Source organism: Protomyctophum bolini (assembly GCF_963924005.1).
Source record: "Protomyctophum bolini genome assembly, chromosome: 2".
Taxonomy (NCBI): Eukaryota; Metazoa; Chordata; class Actinopteri; order Myctophiformes; family Myctophidae; genus Protomyctophum; species Protomyctophum bolini.
This window is the reverse complement of record NC_137863.1, coordinates 6,231,582-6,251,865: the sequence shown is the minus strand read 5'-3', so window position 1 is coordinate 6,251,865 and position 20,284 is coordinate 6,231,582. Positions and strand designations below refer to the sequence as shown.

The 20,284-nt window shown below is 40.9% G+C and overlaps 3 protein-coding genes across 3 annotated transcripts in view; all 3 read right to left on the bottom strand.

Moving 5' to 3' along the window:
• LOC308330666 (RNA-binding protein 5-like) overlaps positions 1–20,284 on the bottom strand; it is a 239,561-nt gene that overhangs the window by 10,598 nt on the left and 208,679 nt on the right. The window contains exons 2-12 of the mRNA XM_080785621.1: positions 9,191–9,262; positions 8,927–8,976; positions 8,076–8,265; positions 7,498–7,659; positions 5,567–5,636; positions 5,057–5,130; positions 3,839–3,922; positions 2,712–2,772; positions 2,287–2,352; positions 2,013–2,173; positions 1,240–1,337 (exon numbers count right to left, since the gene is read on the bottom strand). Coding sequence (XP_080641747.1) covers positions 1,240–1,337; positions 2,013–2,173; positions 2,287–2,352; positions 2,712–2,772; positions 3,839–3,922; positions 5,057–5,130; positions 5,567–5,636; positions 7,498–7,659; positions 8,076–8,265; positions 8,927–8,943 — 983 coding nt within the window. The 5' untranslated portion in view covers positions 8,944–8,976; positions 9,191–9,262. The remainder of the gene's footprint in view (positions 1–1,239; positions 1,338–2,012; positions 2,174–2,286; positions 2,353–2,711; positions 2,773–3,838; positions 3,923–5,056; positions 5,131–5,566; positions 5,637–7,497; positions 7,660–8,075; positions 8,266–8,926; positions 8,977–9,190; positions 9,263–20,284) is intronic.
• On the bottom strand, positions 10,103–13,319 carry brk1 (BRICK1 subunit of SCAR/WAVE actin nucleating complex). The gene is made up of 3 exons (XM_080793792.1): positions 13,119–13,319; positions 11,698–11,780; positions 10,103–11,192 (listed from the first exon to the last, which is right to left on the bottom strand). Exons 1-3 carry the CDS (start codon positions 13,234–13,236, stop codon positions 11,166–11,168), a joined length of 228 nt encoding a protein of 75 aa, XP_080649918.1. The 5' UTR covers positions 13,237–13,319; the 3' UTR covers positions 10,103–11,165.
• On the bottom strand, positions 14,508–16,506 carry gpx1a (glutathione peroxidase 1a). The gene is made up of 2 exons (XM_080791472.1): positions 16,172–16,506; positions 14,508–15,042 (listed from the first exon to the last, which is right to left on the bottom strand). The coding sequence occupies exons 1-2, from the start codon at positions 16,394–16,396 to the stop codon at positions 14,680–14,682; spliced, it is 588 nt and encodes a 195-aa protein (XP_080647598.1). The 5' UTR covers positions 16,397–16,506; the 3' UTR covers positions 14,508–14,679.

Sequence of the window (20,284 nt, the reverse complement as noted above, 5' to 3'; positions counted from 1 at the left end):
CAACTGAAATGTATGTGGCAGCGTCCACAGTCCACACCACAACAATAATGACAACCATAGTCATGGACATATGGTTTGGATCACATTCAGCGTAGAAGAATTGAAAGCCATTCGAAATCCATCCGACATGTGGGATGCAATCTGTTCACTGTCATTTTTGTTATTAATGTAGTAGATGCCAACGCTAGCTGTGGGCTATTAATTAAACTGTCATCACCTCTGGTAGGGTACAACTACCCGACCTCCTTATGATTAATAATAAGACAGATTATCCACTACATCCCATTGCATACGTCTTTCAGCACCCCGTCCACCTCTCTGTGTGAGCTCCGAAACAGCTGGACTGCACAGTTTACAGTATCGTACATCAACGTGTATGCTCACATAATTTCAGTTATAGTGCCAAATGTGAATGGTGCTCAATTCTAGCCATTACTAGATATTGCCCCTAGCTTCAACACATTTTGTGTAGGCTACATAATGTTTGTATGCAGTGCATACTTGGATTTCATTGTATATTTTTAAATGTCATTCACTACAAGGGCAGCTGCAGCCAAGTAGGTAAGGAGACCTCCGGGGAATGGGAAGGTCACCGGATGCCCCCCCCCCCCCGGCCTGTACAGTCTATGTGTCCCTCCCTGAACAAGACACTTAGCCACCAACTGCTCCACGAGTGCTGTATTAATAGCACCCACTGTTCTTAATAGTTTGTATGGATAGATGCAGAGGACACATTTCAAAGTATGTGCATCATTACTGAGAAAAGTCTGACTGAAAAGCCAGTCGCTGTAGCTCCGGGATTCGGGCCACTTGATATTGTCCATCCAGAATTGGGGGGCCGCCTGGACAAAATGGTCCATCTTTGACCTACTTCTGGACATCGTATACAAATGTTACGGTAGTCCAGAGTCCCTATAGATGTGTTTAGGTAAAGACAGGCTGGTAAACTAAATAAATAATACCGATGTGAAACCTTTAGATTTTTTTTTTTGGACAGCTGTGCCAAATTTAACACGGAAGCACATTCCTGATCTGTTGATCAGTTCGCATTTATGTGTACGGTCATATTTTTTAAACTAAGGTCATGATGTGGACATTTATATTGAAACACCCATTTTGAAAATACCCATATATGTGTGGTTAAGACCTGATTCACCCTACACTCAGTCAGTGTATGACACTCTGTGTCATACATCACAAACCAAACAGAAGTGGCACAGAGAAAAGAAAAACACGCACTTCCTGGCACTCTTGGCGAAGTCCACACCGATGGTTTTACCGTCCAGCTTCAGTGGCGGCTGTAGTCCCTGCAGAATGGTGAGCAGCTGGGACGCCTCCTGGTTAAAAGACAGAGGGACAGTTCTTCTTATAGACATCTCACATTTAAAGTGACATGAAAACAGGCAGAAAAAGCGGTAGTGAATGGCAATAGTACTAGTACTATGAAAACTGAAAAGGTAAATTGAGTCCCAGTAAGAATTTTACAGTATGTAGTTGGCTGTTGGCATCAGCAAATCACATCACTTGAAGATAATCAGGAGCATTAATATAATTTGACCCGAGATCAGATTCTAAAAATGTCTTCTACAGCCCGACGGTTTTCTGAAAAAGCTATGTTTCTATGTCAGTCGTTCTTCGATTTTTCTAAAATAGCAGACCTACAAGCTCGTAGCGCGCCACTCGGTGGCGCACTATGAGCTTGTAGATCTGCTATTTTTCAATAGCTAAAGCATAACATAATGCCAACACCGAAATGGGTTCCCGCCCAAAATGGGTTAAAGTGAAATGAAAACGAAGAAAAAGCGGTAGTGAATGGAAAATGGCAATAGTACTAGTACTATGAAAACTGAAAAGGTAAATTGAGTCCCATTAAGAATTTTACAGTATGTACATTGTTGGCTGTTGGCATGAGCAAATCACATCACTTGAAGATAATCAGGAGCATTAATATAATTTAAGAATATAAAGAAAAACATATATATTGTATGCGTATATCATTTGATATATTGTACCAGAGGAGAGGAAAGCTGCACAAAGGCAAAGCCTCTGTTTTGGCCCGTCTGTTTGTCCTTGATGAGGCGGACGTTGTTCGCGGACAGATTAGCATACGGCGCCAGGACGGCCATGACGGCCTCCACTGCGGTCAGGGCAGCGATGTTCCTCAAGATGATCGCTACAGAGAAAACCAAGACCATAATTAATGTGTATATTCACATGATTACACAACCACGAGTAAACTTTTAATCCATCGTTACGTGAAGTCTAACACAGTAATGAATTCCTTACTGTCACCATAGAAGTCTAGACTGGTCTGGCCTTCTGCTGGTCCAGTGGCAATGCTGGCCTCACACTCTGTTGAGAGAAAAGGACAGAAAGGAAACAGAGACGTTATTATAACTCGCGAAATGGAGTCGAATTAAACCGGGAGAAAAGAGACTACACTGTCAAAACCCAAGTCAACTCTAATTTAGCATTTGACCTGGTCCATCTTGGATGTGATCTATTGTGTTATTTCCATTATTGTTTTGCCTTTAGGCAACAAAAAAAATGTGTGTGCCATTTGTAGTTCTTAGATATGACAGATTGGTATTTATGGGCCTCTACTACAGCTTGTGGCAACAAAGGAAATTGCGAGCTGCATTTCAGCACTGCGCCACAGGCTGTCCGGGTGGCTGCAGTTAGAGGCCTCTCTGGCTTGATGAACTACTTACCAGCTTTGGCTGCTCCACACCTGAAGCACTTCAGCCTCCTCCGGAAATTGTACAGGCCACACTGCAAGTAACCGTTCAAATCATGTTTTTTATTGATTACACAGCTACTAAGGCCCTGAACAGTGCTGCCTTAGATTTACTCGCATATATAACCATACTTACCCGTGACAAAACCTTAACCTTTTACCACTTGTGCCTGCTTTACATGCCCATGTGTAGGGTTTTAAAAAATAAATCTACTCAACAGTATAGGGATGCACAATATTGAAATTTTGGCCTATATCTTATTAACTGATTAATTGCACGGTCAAGTCAATCGATGGCGATATTGCAATACAAGATTCCAGTGGGGTTTATATTACACATGCTATACAGTAACTGTGATTCTGAGTGCATGCAGAGTTCTAAAACACATAGTGAATTCTTCTTATTATCTGATGATTAGGCCTACTAATCAATAAACCTAATGTTGTAAAGTCTTAAAGCTGCTATAAGCAATAATGTCAAAATTGTAATGACCTTTTTTCATATTCAGACAGCCAGCAATGGGTAAATCGCTCCCAAAAAATATTTAGTCTCTGTGACACATCTAGACAAATCTTTTCGACCGGGTTTTTTTCCGAACCAATGACAAAGCTTCTAGGAATATCTTTGAATGCAGATTGTGGCCCCTAGATGTGTCACAGAGACAACATTTTTTGGGAGAGTTTTACTCATTGCTGGCTGGCTGAGAAAAAAACAATCTTGACATATTGCTTATAGCAGCTTTAACATAAATGTTTTACTTAATGTTTCTTTTATAACTTGTTTGCTTTTAAAGTATTTGTTCTACAGGCAGAATCCTTTGAAAGCTTCACTGATTGAATCTACAGCCTTCAGTCAACACAAAAGGCTTTTTTACAGTTTTTCATTCAACTAAATTACAACATAAAATATTGGCTAAAGATATGTGGATTATATTGCAGATACCGATATCGCACTTTTAAAGTAAACATTGGTTAATACTGGTGAGATACATTATTAATTGTGCATCCCTACTTCCCTAGGACATTGTACAAAGATAATAAAGGCCTGACATTTGAGGGAGTTTGTTGTGGATACATACGGTGGCCAGAACGTTAACTTACAGTGTTGCAGAGCCAGTCTTCATATTTGTTCCGGGGGTGACTGTACAGCATGTCCACAGTTTTGCCACTGATGATCAGCCGTTTCTGCAAGAGGACGACAACAATTACTCAACATTTCCATGGCTGGAGTGGATCTTCACCAATAGAGCAAGCAGTGTTGGAAGGGAGAGAAGGGGGGCAGGGACCCTCCCGAACAGGTGCTTGATGTGTATGTGAGCATGGTGGTGTAGACAGGGCTTTTCTTAATGTGTTTGGGACCCGAGTGCCCAGACTGAGCTGGAGCAGTGTGTGTGTATAATGTGACCCTGATAAGACAATTTTGACTGCTTTCTCTAAAGTCACATTTCCACTGCATGGTACCAGCTCAACTCAACTCGACTCTACTCGCTTTGCTTTGCTTCCCACTGCAGATAGGAGAGCGCTAAGTAATGTATGTAAGTGTAGTGTCCAAGACAAACTGCTACCATTTTAGGAATGAGGTAGGCCTGGCCATGCAATTGTTCATTTATGATTCATTAACATTCATTCATCCATTTACTATAAGTTTGTCTACTGTATTTGGGAGCATTCATGAAGGGGAGTCCTTTGACTCTGTGATGACTCTCTCTAATCTATCAGTAGTCTGCAGTGTATTCATGTCAACCTTTGTAGGTACTTTCACCTAATAGAAAACCCCAAGAGACGAGTAGAGTCGAGTCCAGTGGAGCAAGTACCAAACAGTGGAAAAGAGACAAAACCAGGGATTGAATTCCCACACCCAATATCATGGGGGAAAAGATGTCCTATTCACAGTATTATTTATAGACAAAAATAACAACCAAAAACCCCCCAACAAAATAAAAAGAAAACGAGCTCCTGCCAGTTGGACTTAAACTGAATAGAAGTTCCGCTCTAAAAACGTTAACTGGCAATTATTTTAAGGGCCACATTTGGGAAGGTTGGAAAATAAAATATGTTCCTGGCCTGTGTTACTGCATGGTTTAGCTGGGTAACTAAACTGATAGCAACAAGGCTGTGCATATAACTGTACAATCCAGTAAACATATCTTATATCTCTCAGGATTTCTTTTTTTATATATATATTTGTTTCTTTTTGTAAACAGAGATGTCATCTGTATAAACTCCACACTCCCTTGATACTTTTTTTTTTGGTTGCATTTTTTGTTATCGTTCCAGATCCCCAAGACCAAAAACTAGACTTGGCGATTATGAAGCAACCTGATTGGTCTCCATCCATCGGGTAGCATCTTGCAAGTGATAAAAGTCCACGAAGGCGAAACCACGGCTTATACCTAGGGACAGCATTCAAATATAGACGGGAGGCGTGTTAGTCAGAGTCCATGGGCAATATTATGCAAACTGTCACAAACTGCTTCACGACCCAGGCCCCGTTTAGTAAAAACGGGCCATTTAGGAGTTTTACCACAGCAAAAAAGAAAAGAAAAATAAATTCTTGAATGCCACAGCAAGAACCACATTCAACTAAAAAAAAGTGTGTCTCCCGGCATTTTTTTTACTTTCTCCAAATAGAAATATCCCTGCTCCTCTCACTTACCTCTTAAGATCCACATTTAAATGTTACATTTCATATGTTTTCTTTAAAGCCATTCGTATCATGAAAAGTAATTCTCAGTTGCTATGGCAAAACGGGTCTGAAAACGGAAGCAGATTGGCCCTATGGTCAAAGACTGGGGGAAGGAATGGCCCTATGGTACACATGGTTCTCACCTGTCTTCTTCTTCATCAGCCTGACATCCACTGGCTGGGGGCCTTCAAGCTGGTCCATGGCAGCTCGAATCTAAAACACAAAGACAAACATTAAAAGTTAGACCTGTAAATAAATCAAATGCAACTAAGGTCACATTCATACCAGAGATTAAAACGAATCCTGCTGCAAATTTTCAGAAAGTGCACTTCGTTTGGCAGGTGTGAAGGCTCATTCGAATCGTAATGCGTATCAAAGAACCGCATTATACTCAAGAGCAAAAACGGGGGTATCGATTCGCTTCCAATTGCACTCGATTACGATTCGGTGCAGGTGTGAATGCAATCCGCAGTAAATAAAGGAAATGAAGAAAACAATGTGGCGGGTGAGGAGCTGAACACAGTTGGAGACGGAGAAGGCATAATTTACGCAGCGCAAAGATGTCCCGTTACCGTGGATAGACGTGGTCGAATGAGGAGACTGAAGTCCTGATCGAAATGAGGACGAGTACATTAATCAATTGCTTAAGAAAACACATAAACACTGCAGTGCAGTGTAATAGTATTATAGCCTACAGAATATTCTGTCTGTCTGTGCGTGCCGTAAACATGGAGTGCTGTCACTGTGTGGGGACTCATCTCAATTAACGTGTAAAGATTTTGCGCTGCCGTCTGTTATATCAGTGCGCTCAGCGCTGTGCCTCCATGCCCAAAAGAACAGTGTGACCCCCCCCCCCCTCTTAGCGAGAGAGGGGGGGGGGGGGGTCCAGTCCCAGACGGCACGACACATGCACGTTACGAGTATAATTTTACCACCATAGATTTCACTGTGTATAGGCTAGTTTATGAATGGAACACATTGATAAAAGGTCCCCCTGCTGCGTTTCCAATTGCTGCGGAGGACAGCTGTGAAGGCAAACCGCAGCAAATTAAATATGCAAGAATCCCAAATTCTCCGCCCATACACATTGAGTCTACCGAAGTATTAGGTGAGAATGTGACCTAACAAGTAGTTTCTCAAACCAGACAATTAATCCACAATCTTTGAATGTTACTTAAAGAGTCTACAGCTCCTGAAAGCCGTGCACATTAACACATTCTGTACAAAACACGTCTGGAAACGTCATAAGGATCAGAAACGAGTAATACCTTAGACGTCTGTGGACGTCCTAGCGACGTCCAAACGACGCGGGGCGAGATAATAATATTCAGAATTATTCCTATTTTTTTTTTTGGCATTTCGCTTTTCGCTTGCCGTATGCTAACGCTCTGTGCAAATATTAGCTTGTCATTGACTCCCATGTTAGCGCGGCGGAAAGAATGACTCGTATCTCCTCATCCAGGGCGCTCTCCGTGGTGATGAATGGATCGATATGCTGGCGCTGCATTTCTGCTCCTCATCCGTCTCTCCCGCAAAATATGAACGCTTTTTGGAGTTTATATAAATATATTAAGATGATCGGGGATTATGAGCTCACTTTGTCAAGTCAATTTTTTTAAGAAAGTATTTCCGGTTCATGGCTTTCAGAGTAAAAGCGATCAGACTACTCTGGCACTATAGCGGCCTTTATTTTGATGCACGTTGGCGTACTCAATGTGTTAAGCTTTAACATATCTTTTACCTTTCCATTATGCTAGGTTCATTGTGCAACTGGTATCACAGTTCCCTCCATTATTTACCTTGTTGTTTATTGCCCATAATTCATGCGTAACTTTGCATATTCCGATTATCCGCAATGGTTTAGTCGCTCTGGATAAGAACGTCTGCTAAACGCATTAAGCCCCATTGCCCCCACCAGCAGGGGCAGCGGCTGTCCACCTCTGAACAGCGCTCAGTGGGTTAACCCAATTGGTCTCCGGTTCCAACTCCGATGTTGCGGATTTCCCCCCTAAACCCCTCTGGGGTTTAAGTGGTTAAATTGCAAATTATCTATTAGTGATGTATAAAGCCTTACATGGTCCTCTGTGGCGTGAAGGGACAGACCCCAGAGCATGATGGTCTTGCTCTTCTTGTCTTCCCCGCCTTGCTCTCTCCTGTAATCTTGCTCGGAGAAGTCTCCGTCGGAGTGATAACCATCTTCTGATCGATCGCTGTTCCGCCGTTTCCTCCCTCGTGGCTGTGTGGGCAGCGGGCACGGGTCAATCAATCAACATGTAATCAAAACAAAGCTATACAAACAACTACACATGATGCCACTGGGCCTGTCACAGTTACATAATGGCATATTGAAGATAATCGACTCTTTCAAAGATACATTTAAAACAGATCCACAAGCTCATGACGATGCTCTGAGCTTGCCTCATTATTAAGTATCATTATTAAATATCTCAGTAACTTTTTGTTATATTTTCAGTTATTTGCCATCTCTGCACAGTTTTACACAGAAATGTAATTTGTATTTTCAATGTTCAATGTCAAAAACACACAAAAAAATCATTAATCGTAATTACTTGGATGACAATTAATCATCAAGTTAAATGTCATGTTGCCGACAGGCTTAATGATTAGTGATATTATTCCCAGTGATATTACCTCCGGACTGTCTCGGCCGCTGCGGCGTTCTCCTTCGTGGCGGTCACTTCGCCTGTCCTGTCTCTCCTCTCCCGAGCGGCGTGAGTCGTGACTGCGTTCCGGGTCCCTGTCGCGTCTCTCGCGCCTCTCTGAGTCATCATGTGACTGGTCAGAGGAGCCATACCTGCCAGTACGCTCAGTGCGGCCAAGCCTATTTACAATAAAAACAGCACTTCAGGTCACTGAGGCCACATTTCTCATTAACAAGATATAGGAAGGTAAAGGTAAAACAAAACAAAGCTGTACCACCAAGGTAAACCATATCTACTCATCACAGTGCATCTCAACAATTGAATTTAATAGAATGCATTTATTATGTATTGTTGTAAATGTAGTAGGCCTAAGACATCTGGAGACCTAAAGTGTAAACATTGTCTCGTGTCTCCAGTCTTGGTTTGTTTTAACCTCCTGACTTTAATACTAAGAACGGGCTAAACAGGATGAGGCCTCAAGGCTGGAGCGCACGCACACACAAACACAAACACACGCATACACACGACCAAATCAAATGTCTCTAAAACATGATGTTACCGAAGACTAAATTATCCTAGGCTACCTCGCACTTGTTTAACAACAAACCGGTTAAGAATGGGGTGAAAACATTGCAAATTATGCACACTTGAACCTGCAAAGTTATGGGCTACTAATATGCCACGTATTTGTATTTATGTATTATTATTATTATTATGTAAGAACATCAACATATTAAGACATAACTGACGACCTAGTGAAAAACTATTATTTACATAGCCTATCATGAAACAAAATGGCACTGTATTGGCACAAATGTAGCACTCTCTCAAGTCACTCACCGCTTATCAGCGCCCATTTCTTGTTACTGGAAGATAGCCGAAACAGAAACCTTTTAGAAAGAAACAATGTAATTAATCAAATACCACTGCTTCCTCAATCTTCACGCACTGTAAAAACGCAACAGATAAATTACACAAAAATGTCCAATGGAGGGTCTCATTCCCAGTAAATACATCGTTATCAAAACGACATAATAAAGCAAAATACGCAATGAGAAACTGTAACTCTGCTTAACATGCATTAAAGACTGAGTAAAAACTCACCGCTCTGGTTTAGTTATTTGTAAAACAGTATGTTTGTTGTGTAGATGTTATGTTTAATGTTCCTCGACAACTATATCATTTCATATTCCACACAAACAACGCAACAACTGGAGCTTCTTCGTCCCAAGATGCATTGCATTGGAAGTGTGGCGAGGTGCATGATGGGTAATTCAACTCATCCAGTGGAATATTTGGTAACACATGTCGGCCATCTTACCTGGGTACATTGTTTATTTTAATTGATGTCACATGATTATACAGCGTTTCTCATCTTTATTGTGCAATTGTTATTGTATTTTAGAACTGTTAAAAACATAATGCTTGCAACAGCAGTTATGGGTGGGCCATGATAATGATAATAATAATAATGATTCTTCTATGATTTTTCAGCCCTGCAGGGAATAATCATAAAGCATTAGGGCTATGGACCAGAGCTAAGCCACTACAATAATACGTTAAACTTTCCCCATGGAGAATATGGAACTTGCACTCACATGATGATCGAACACATTTTAATGACGTTTTGAGCCTGGGCTTGTTCAAACTCAGTCTTGGTCTTTGCTCTTGCACACAAATTAAACCCATAGCCTACCTTTCCAGCGATTCCCAACCTGTGGGCCGTGAAGATATTGCAAGTCCCCAAAATAATTTGCAAAACACAAAGATTTTATCATTTTCATTGTGATACAGATAAAAATGGAACTCAAAGTACACCTATACTACATTAGTTTCATAGATCAAAGTTGGAACACAATTGATGTCAAAATGAACTTGCTCCATTCATAGTGTTAAGTGGTCAGATGGGGGGGGGGGCTACCTACAGAAACTTGTGGGTCCTGACTCCTGATCCAGAAGGTTGGGAACCACTGACGTCATAGAGCAAGCAATAACACCAGACACACAACAAAATAATCATTTTGATCCAACTTGATATTCACTTTATGAAACATGGTCATGGTTATTACAATTTTATTTTAACATTTTCATCACCAAACAATTCAATGTACAAGCCAGTCCATAATAAAGACAACTAGAAACACAGCTACTTGATCAACTTATTGGCACACAGGAATGTTATCCTTTCGTTGCGTTATTGACACCGCAGATGTTCTACAGACAAGAAAGGTGGTCAGTGATTTGTGCTGATGCCAGATCCATTAGTGACCTGCACAAAATTACAGCAAAAAAAAAGAGAGCATATTGTCGCTGTCAGGCAGAAACAATTTTTTTATTTCACAAATTAATATCCTATAGCCTACTTTGTCTCATGAGTGTTGCGTGAATGTAGTGGAAAATAACCGATCTACAAGCTCACAGTGCATCCTAATACAATGCGCTACAATGTGCATGAGCATGTAGATCAGATATTTTCTGTTGGTTTAGCAATGTCAAACCAATGAAAAAGTACTAACAATAGCTTGTGGCTAAATAATCTCCACGTTAGATCAGCTGTTCTTTTGTCCATTTCCTAAAAAAAATACGGTTTGACAAAGGTTTCCACCTGATGGCGACAAAACAGTAACAGGTGGTGTTTGAGTGACTGGCACCCATGTCACATACAAATGGCTGTACAGTAGAAATGTGTCATGGGTCAAATAATACACAGAAAACATACAGTATGCATTTTCTCTCTTATCAAGTCCATGATGGATGAAATGGAATCAAGCAAAGACGAGGAAGAGAGGAGTACAGAAGAACAGAAAGGGAAAGAGGATGATGTTGGAAAGGAAACATATGAGTAGAATATGGAGGTCAATGAAGGCTCAGACGAGTGGATTAATGTGGAGAATTGTGTCCTTCAGTGAGGTTTGGTGTGAGGTTGATGATATATACCACATATTATAAAATTATCCACATGTATGGTCCCACACAAAGAAGGGTCAGATCCATCACAGTAATAACCCAGAAGTCCAGGGGGGGGGGGTCATGGGGGAGGCGGTGGCTTCATGGTAGATCCACAACGAAAGGACAACTTCTAGGTTAAAGTCTCGCCTTTCGTCACCTATAAGAAAATGACAAATTCAGATTTTGTTAATGACATAACATTTAACAAAGAAAGGAAAGGTACTATGTTTACCCAAGGTAACTGGACTAAGCTCAAGAACTTGTTTACAGCCAGGCCCTGCTCATAGAACATTTCATGGTAGGGGTTCAATGCCTTGTCCAAGGGCACTTCAGCGGTGGTCATTTTAATGTGCCGGTCCAGGGATACGAACTAGCGACCTTCGGATATCAAGACCGCTCTGCAAACCGTTCGGCCACCGCTGCCCCATAAACATACACATAGCATTGCCATACTTCTATAGAAAACAGTCTGCACTCACAAAGTTAATTTTATTTGAATGTACCGCAGAAGCACTCATGACAAACGGACGTGTTCCGGGTACTCTGGGCCTGACTAGGTGGACAGTTGGACACCCGTCTGTGCTTGTCTTAATCTATTGACAGTAGAGCACGTACAGTTCTGGACTTTTGTCCCCTAATATTTGGATATTCAAGATACTTACCCTGGCTTCAATGTACTCGATCCTCCTCTCCAACGCCGTCAACTTCTCATTGAGGGTTGCTAGACGGGACCGACAGGACATATCTGTGTGTGTGCAAGAAACCCAAAGACAAAGATTTTATTTGTCACATATGTATTGGAATGGTGCAGCAGACTCCACAGTCCACACTGTTTTACAGTACAATATTAATATATAAGTAGCCAGGCAATTAAAAATATAAAATAAGGCACTGGTGAGGAAGAATTTAGGTGGTACTGGTAGAATTGTGTTATGGTGTTCACCTTTTGCCTTCATGAATGATATAGTCATATAGGGTGGAAACCTCATATGTCCAAAACATACTTTTCAGAATTCAAATCCAAAAGTAGCACATCTACAAGCTCAAAACGCATCACTTTGCGCCACGTTTCAAACTGTCAGATCTGCTACTTTTGTGTAGTGTGATCAAGCAGTAGGGACTGGGACACAAAAAACACACCTGGTACCTATTTTGATTGTGTACTGTACAAAGAACACCTTATGTAAACCATACTGCAGTAACCCTGGGAAAATAATAATTCAAATGTATAATTTGTTGAAAGATTGTTGAATTTTTTTTGCTATGTTTTTCTTTTTTCTTTCTCCTATGTTTTTTATTTCTTATTTTATTTTTTATTTTGAGTTAGTGTTTGTAAACAATTGTAAGTATTGCCTATGTTAAATGTTTGTCTGTGTGGACCCCAGGAGGCAAAAGCTAATGGGGATCCTTATAAACAATTAACAATATAAACAATAAACAAGCAGCTTCATTCTTATCTTGAGTATAATTTAGTATGCCTATGGTCTGATCATTGTGTACACTGTACAAGGCAGAACTACTAGGACTATGTACTGTAATCAGAGAAAAATAGTGGATGAATACATTAGAGGATATATACTTAGAATTACATTCTTGTGGAATAACAAACTCCACAGAACGTAGTGAATCAGGCTGGGATCCAGGCTAAATAATATAGAGCATCATTGACTTAAAGTAAATACGCAACTTTATGCAGAGATCGTTAATCAAAATGAATTAGGCCAAACATTCAGTAAGTAAATAATACAGTTCCTGTATGAACTGTTGATGTGGCCTGTGATTGATCAGTAATGGCGATCAAAAACACTACCATAATGCGACATGGCGATCATTTAACATACATTCGTCACATTATGTCCCCCCCAAAACACGAGCAGTTCACTTTGCAACTAAAACAATAAAAAACATGCCATTATCTTATCGTAGCGTTAACAATACACCGAAGCTAAATGGGCTAACACAGTAATGTCTGACTGGGGAGTGGCCGTAGAAATAGCATTACAAATGCTAGCTTAGCATTAGCATGCACATCACCGCGTCTGAATCAGATGGGCAGAATTTTTACTTCACATGTTTTCATTACCAAATGAATTCAGAAAGTCGGCGATCTTTTTGATGCTGCTGGTTATAACCTCTATGTACTCTCGGTTAGCCCAGTCTTGGTGGATTTCTCTCTGGACGGGGTCTTCTTGGCCAGCCATTTTTGTTTGTGTTCTGTGTTGGGAGAATCAAGACCTGTCGCGTTTGGTTTAGCCTACAGATACAGTACAGTACAACTAGGCTGGTAACTGGTTCCTATTTACTGGTCGGTGCTCATATCCCGTCCAGAACCCGCCTACTGCATTCGGGCACAATAACTTGAGACTAGGGCACAGACCGTTGTCGTATCCGTTTCAGTTTTAGACCGGATGTACAACCCGCAAAGGGAATTCGTCAGACGAAACGCTATCAAGGAGTCGCGGTGCGACGCGTTGGTATAGCTTTTGTTGTTGTTGCAAACAGCACTGTAGCTGGGCATCATCAACTTTCCTGAATGTAATGTAAAAAACACATACCTGCAGTATGTAGCTTGGACAAAACTTAAAAATCATTATACAACAGTATATATTGGTTGTATAAATATATAACCCTTTTAAAAGGTTACAAAGGTTGTATTACAAGTACAACCTTTTTAACCGTTTAATAATGACAATGACAATATCTAACTTGATTTGTTTGAAGCAAGTGAATAAGGTTATCCTGTTGTAGGGTCACGGGTGTTGAAACACTTAAAGTCAGAAAAGCACACATTCCTCATCAAGCAGGCCTACTATAGACCAGTTCTTCAGCAGGTGCCTTGTGAAGTTGTGAGTAACCTAGTCTAATAATACAACCAGTATTTTCCCCTTTTTGGCAAGCTAAACATAGTAATCTTCTACATCTTCAATCTTCTAAAAAGTGTATTTATTTAAATTATTTTCCATTAGACAATTATTTCCAGGCTCATTAATTTGCTCAATCAATGTCACAGCCCCTCCTAATGTAGGCCGATACAGCAGTGTCTTGCACTATACACAAACACACTATGCCTGACTCAAGGTTATGTCAAGGGAAAGGTTGTAGATACCTATCTTATTGATGTTGCAAGAATATGACATTTCCATCTGGTTATGATTCTTAATGCAAAAATGAAAAATGCACAATTAAAATACTATCAGCTAAAATCCTTAATCTATATTGAACTTCCCTATGGTTATAAGGTTTTCTAATAATTTTAGACAACTCAGAGATATCTAGTTACACCAAGGGTGTGACTATTCATTGTCTCGGACCCCTGATTTGAACACAGTGTTTGTGCTGATCGGAGCAACGGTGCACCTCGCAAGTCCAGATGTTTCTCTGACCATGCATGCACCCACCATCGACCAACAGCAATTTTAATATAGTATAGCCTATATACAACAAACAAAATAACAATGCATATAATGAAGTGTTTATTTTCCCTTTCAAGATATTTATGACAGTCACATAATACACATTAAGTTCAGACATTTACATCATCATCAGAACCCTCCCCAGACAAAGCATTTCAAGGAGTGTCTTCATTTAGTAAACAGGCTGAACTGTAGTGCATGTCACAAAAGCACTTGGGCTCCTCTTCGGCTTTACAATGGTGTCATTGGGACCCTCTTAAGGAGCTCTTTAATGTCTGCCTCGATGTCACTGGTGAGAAACTTCCGGCTGTAGCGCTTGTAGGGTTCCCCGTCAGGACCGACCAGGAACTTCTCAAAGTTCCAGGAGATGTCATTCCTCTGGACTGGACTCCACATGATGAACCTGGGGTCCCCCATGAGAGCCATGGAGTCATCACTGGGGAATGGCAGCTTCTCTTTCAAATAGACGAACAGGGGGTGGGTGTCTTTTCCATTCACATCCACTTTTTCAAGGAGTTGGAACTTTGGCTCAAAACCATTGCCTGGACGGACATACTTTAAGGATCTGAGTATTTCATCATTCTTGCAATTTTCCTGTTCACAAAGAAAGAACAGAATCAGTTTATTACACACAGTAAATCCTACTTAAATAATACATGCTTAAGTTATGCTTAGCCAGTTTACATATTTTGAAACCTATATTTAGGTTTTGAGATTTTACAGCTTAGTTATAGCATTGTTTCCATACTGTGTAGAAAATAGATTTCTTGAGTTAACGTATGGTCAGGGGGGCACCAAGGGTCCAAATGGATCGCTGTCAGAGTTAAAATAACACTGACACTTCCCAAAACAAACTGGTCAGGCTTCTACTGGGCCTCACCCCCCGAACCCACCCCACCCCTGCACACTTTGACAAGCTGGAATGGCTTAGAGTTGACGACAGAGTACAGCATCTTTCAATGGTTCTGGTCCACAAGATTCGATACACCACCAAGATACCCATGTACCTGTCTAAATACTTCCTTAATGTCAATTAAGTCCACACCCACAACACCAGAAGGAGTGCAACAAACCATGTGCAACCCAGATTCGGCACAAACAAGGGACTAAATTATTTTCGCTCCTATGCCACCAAAATGTGGAACGCCCTACCAACAGTCATTAAGACATGCGAATCCCTTGACTCCTTCAAAACTGATTGCAAAGGGCACCTATACGGACGGCTGCAATCCGAAACTGGCCCCCGTAAAATCTGAATCCCCCCCGACCCACCCCTTTTCCCCTCACTCACTGTGTTTCTTTTCCATTTATGATGAATTCCTGTTCTGTTCTTTGGCTAAATAGAAGTGTATATTTGTACGTTTCTAAATGTTTTGATGAATATTGAACAAGGTGGACCCTCTTGTAAACAAGTGTAGGCTAATGCTTTATTGGGTCGTCCACTCACAGTTAACAGTTTTTGTATTGAGTTGTTGTGCAAAGTACTGTAATTCTACAAACTGTTAATAAATACTTAAATCAATCAATCAAAAACCTAAATGCCAACTAGCTATTAAAAAGGGTTTTCATTAAAACCCCCTTGTGGCCACTCCAGGCAGTGCTATTAGGAATAGGCAGCAAGAAATACCTGTACTTTATTTTCAGCCAACCTAAATCTAAACTCGTTTGCTAAACGTATACTAGTAATTTAGTATAAAATAATAATGTACTGTAGTAGGCCTACCTGATGTCCAAACTGATTGCAGGGGACCCCCAGGACAACCAGTCCGTGCGCGGCGTAGCGCGCATGGAGGTCGTTCATCTGGGCATAATCCCTGGTTGTTGTTCCTCAGAGGGAGGCGACATTCTCTATGAGCACAACCTTTCCTTGTAGAGCTGATAACTTCAGGGTTTCTCCAGACAAGAGTTTAGCGGTGAGATCGTAAAACCTTTTCACGCTTACAGCCATGTTGTTGTTGTTGTGCGAGACTGCGAGTCCACTCCAAAAAATTGATTGAAAATACACGGCCGTGTTTCAGGTTATGAGTTAGCTTCAACTGAAAATAAGAGATACTGTCTGTGTTATCTTCCGGATTCTGTAAACGGTTAAAGTCCAACCCACAGTGAAACTAACAGTAGGCGGGCCAACTGAGCCAGTTTAGACAATCATCAGTCGTTCAAGATAAAATGTTGACATTTGCCTTAATTGTCATAACGACACGCTGTTGTATGTAGGTAGGTAGGCATACTTTTACTTCATTTGACTATTTTCACTAGAAAAATATATAATATATAGAGGCAAATATTGCACTTTAGTTTTTATTATTCCAGAGTCCACAACAATTATTATTTGCAGCTTTACTCTTTACTTTGCATAATTATTAATACAAATAACAGCTAAAACAATAAACAATAATAGCTACAACAATATAGCCTAAACAATAATAGCTACATATAACATAACACATATAAAACAATAAAACATTTAATAAATCCCTCCACCACTGCTTTTATCAAACTTTCATCCACACCCCTTGACCCCCCCCCCCCTCTCTCTCACTCACACACACACACACACACACACAGGAGCCACAACACATGCGATTTAATTTTCACATCTGATTGATATTTATTAACAGTTTGCAGAATTACAGTAGCCTACATTTCAAGCACAAACTCAATAGGCCTACTGATATTCTGAAACCAACTATATTTTTAAGTTTTTGTCAGGGAATATTATTAGTCATCAAGAGACATCACGTGAGCACGAGCAGTAGCCTATAGAATTATAGAATACTCTATAGAATCGAATACTCCCTCAATTTCTCCCTCTGTATTGGGTTCAAATTGTTGTTGGTAGGGTGTACTACTACTATAGCCAAAGGTTTACCTCATGTTTGCACATCTGGAGTGTGTGTTTTTCTGGAATCAGTTTTCATGGTAGCCTACAGTGTCCATGAGAATTGTTGGTGTTTCCATCAAGGCCTTGAGATGTATTCCCCCAGCAGTGTACATGAACCTGGGGTCAAGGCTCATTGGGCTATAGCTTTAAACACTGTCCTCTGTGCATGTTATGTGAGTGAAGCTGAATTGTCTGGACCCGTGACAGATTTAATGGAGTGACGGCGATCCACACTTTGGAGTTGTACACCGGCCCCTATAGGGGGCCCTCAGAGTACACCGGCCCCTACGGGGTCCTCACAGTCTCAGCCAAGTTCAAGTTGTGATCTAAGTTCATCTAATTGGTGTAATGATCTCAGCTTGTTACTGCAGCAGCCAACCCTGAGGATGCCATAGCAGTCCCTATGCAGGTCACAACTCAGAATCAACCCCCCAGAGGGTGTTCTTAGATAGAGAAACTGCTGTTTGACTTAAAGAGAGTGCCGTGACTTTGTGTCTATGGAGTTAACATCTATGGAGTTAACATTGCTCTAAGTCTAATAGACCCCCAGGTGTGGTTAGAATATTGAAATACAGGTAGTCTTTCCTGTGTATTTTACACCACGTTAGTGACATCACAATATCAACCCCTCCCCTAACCTCTCCCCCTTTATCATACTACAACAGCTGTGGGTGCGGCTTCAGTTTGGGTGGTCCAACCAAATCAACTGTATAACAGTTTTTTTTTCTTTTCTTTTGAGGGGCGCTATATCCAGCTTTTGTTGTGTGTGCACAAACTTTGTCCTACACAAACATTACATTCCCATTAACAATGAATGGATTGTGTTTGAGCAAGGTATATAGTGTCAATGTCAAACAGAGGGGTTGTAGAGTGGAATTATGACAGCAGCAACTGCAGCAATAATTCCACTCCCCACTATCTAATTACTGGAAAGTTGTTTTTTTCTCTAGCACAACCAGGCTGTCCCAGCAGGGGGAGCCATATTCAAATAATGTAGATCAGTGGTACACAAAACTTTTAGCTTGAGACCCGGCCTATATAAAGAGAAATGTGGCGTTTCCCTGGGACTCAAACTAGTTTAAATAGCTGATCTACAAGCACACAGACCCCTGAAAATGGGTGTTTGAGAAACAGTGATGTAGATACAATATCCTTATCCTACAACATCAGGTTTAAAAAGATAATAGGCTGCTAGTGCTACATGATGGAAGCACAAATTTCAATTCAGAAACAAGCAAACGAAATCTCAAGCCATTGGTAATAAGAGTATATGAAGGCACTAATAATCCTACAATATAAAAAATACTGTGTTACAAGAAAAAGGCCTGTATTAATGTTTTCTTTTGCACCTTTTGCCTTTATTTTATATTTCTTTATAGAGGCTGACAGGAAATGGGGGAGAGAGATGGGGGAGTGACATGCAGTGAAGCCCGAACCCGTGTCGAACCCGTGGCACATGGCTACCGGCCAAGGTGCCTGGACCGCTGAGCCACAGCCAAAAGGCCTGTATTCTGACTTGGGTAAAAATACAAAAGATTTGACATAAAAATATACTTAACCAAAATATACGTTATGTTTATAATTGTAACATTTCTAACGTTGTATTGTTCTTTTGTAAAGTATACTTTGACTTCCAAACACAAGATGAAAGCAATTATGCCATGTGAATTCCTTCCCAATCCAAACTAGTATACTAAACATATTGGCATTTAACACATAGCCTGGTCTCTGTTTCAAAAGTCTGTATGATCCTCTCGGGAGCGGATGATATCGTTACGTCATGTTGTAGTATTGATTTGTAGTCGACAGGCAGGAACAACAGGCGGCAACTTTATTGAGGGAAAAGGAAGGTTCCTTCCTTTTCCCTCAATAAAAGCTCTCGTAGCTTTTATTGAAACTATTTAAACTGAGCCTTGTACACAGCTTAAGGGGCAGACACACCTTTCTGCTTACTTGTCAAAGGTGAACTGGAAAAGACAGCTTGAGGCCAGCAGAGCTGGGTGTGTGTCCTTCCAATTAACTAATTGAATCCAGTGGAGGAGAACATTACTCCACTGGAGAAATTGGAGCTCTGCTCCCTTCCTCAAGCACATTCACTAAACCAGTGTTCTTTTTGGGCCCAAGCCACTTGTCACTGTACATTTTTGTAAAGAGAAAACAGACCAATAGATTTTACATAATACCAAACCCTAAGTCCGACTCCTAACGCATCAAACCTACAGTAATCCTAAACCAAACCCCAAACCAACCTGATCGCCAGATAAGAAATGTTACCATTCTGCAAACTGACAGGTTGCATTGTCTACATTGACAGAATGCATGTCACCGCGTAAATGTTGTAGCTTTATACATAGCCACAGGTTAGGGTTATGTTTAGAGTATCTCCATATGGAACCTCTCCCTCCGCTATGTAGCTCCGAGATGAGGTTCCACTGAACCGGCTACCGGCACAGGGCGACACTGGCAAATGCTTGCCACAATGCACAATTCTTACATTTTCCGCACATCGTATCCAAAAAGTGAATGCACCTGCTTTTCCTTACTGGCGGGTTGAAACCAGTGTTTAAATTGCTAATTTAGTCAGTCACGTCTTAAAACTTTCCAGAAGTCTTCTGTTGGTTTCCGGTATGCTTCTGAATACAGCCTGCTATACATACAGTAGCCTACATGAATACATATTTGTAAAACAGGATTTGTATGTTCTGAAACACGTGCAAGTTATATTTAAACACGTGTGAATAATAAATTGGCACAACATTAACTCCACAACCTTGAGCAAATCGTGTTTTGCGGTGGTAACAGTTCAAACGAGCTCCAGACTTCCCTTTCCAGAGCAACATTAGCAACTTCCTCCTGGGGGACCCCGAGGAGTTCCAAGGCCAGTGTGGAGATATCATCTGGTCCTTAAGGGTCCACCACAGGGTGCCAGAGGGGGCCTGGTACGCTCAGTTGCTC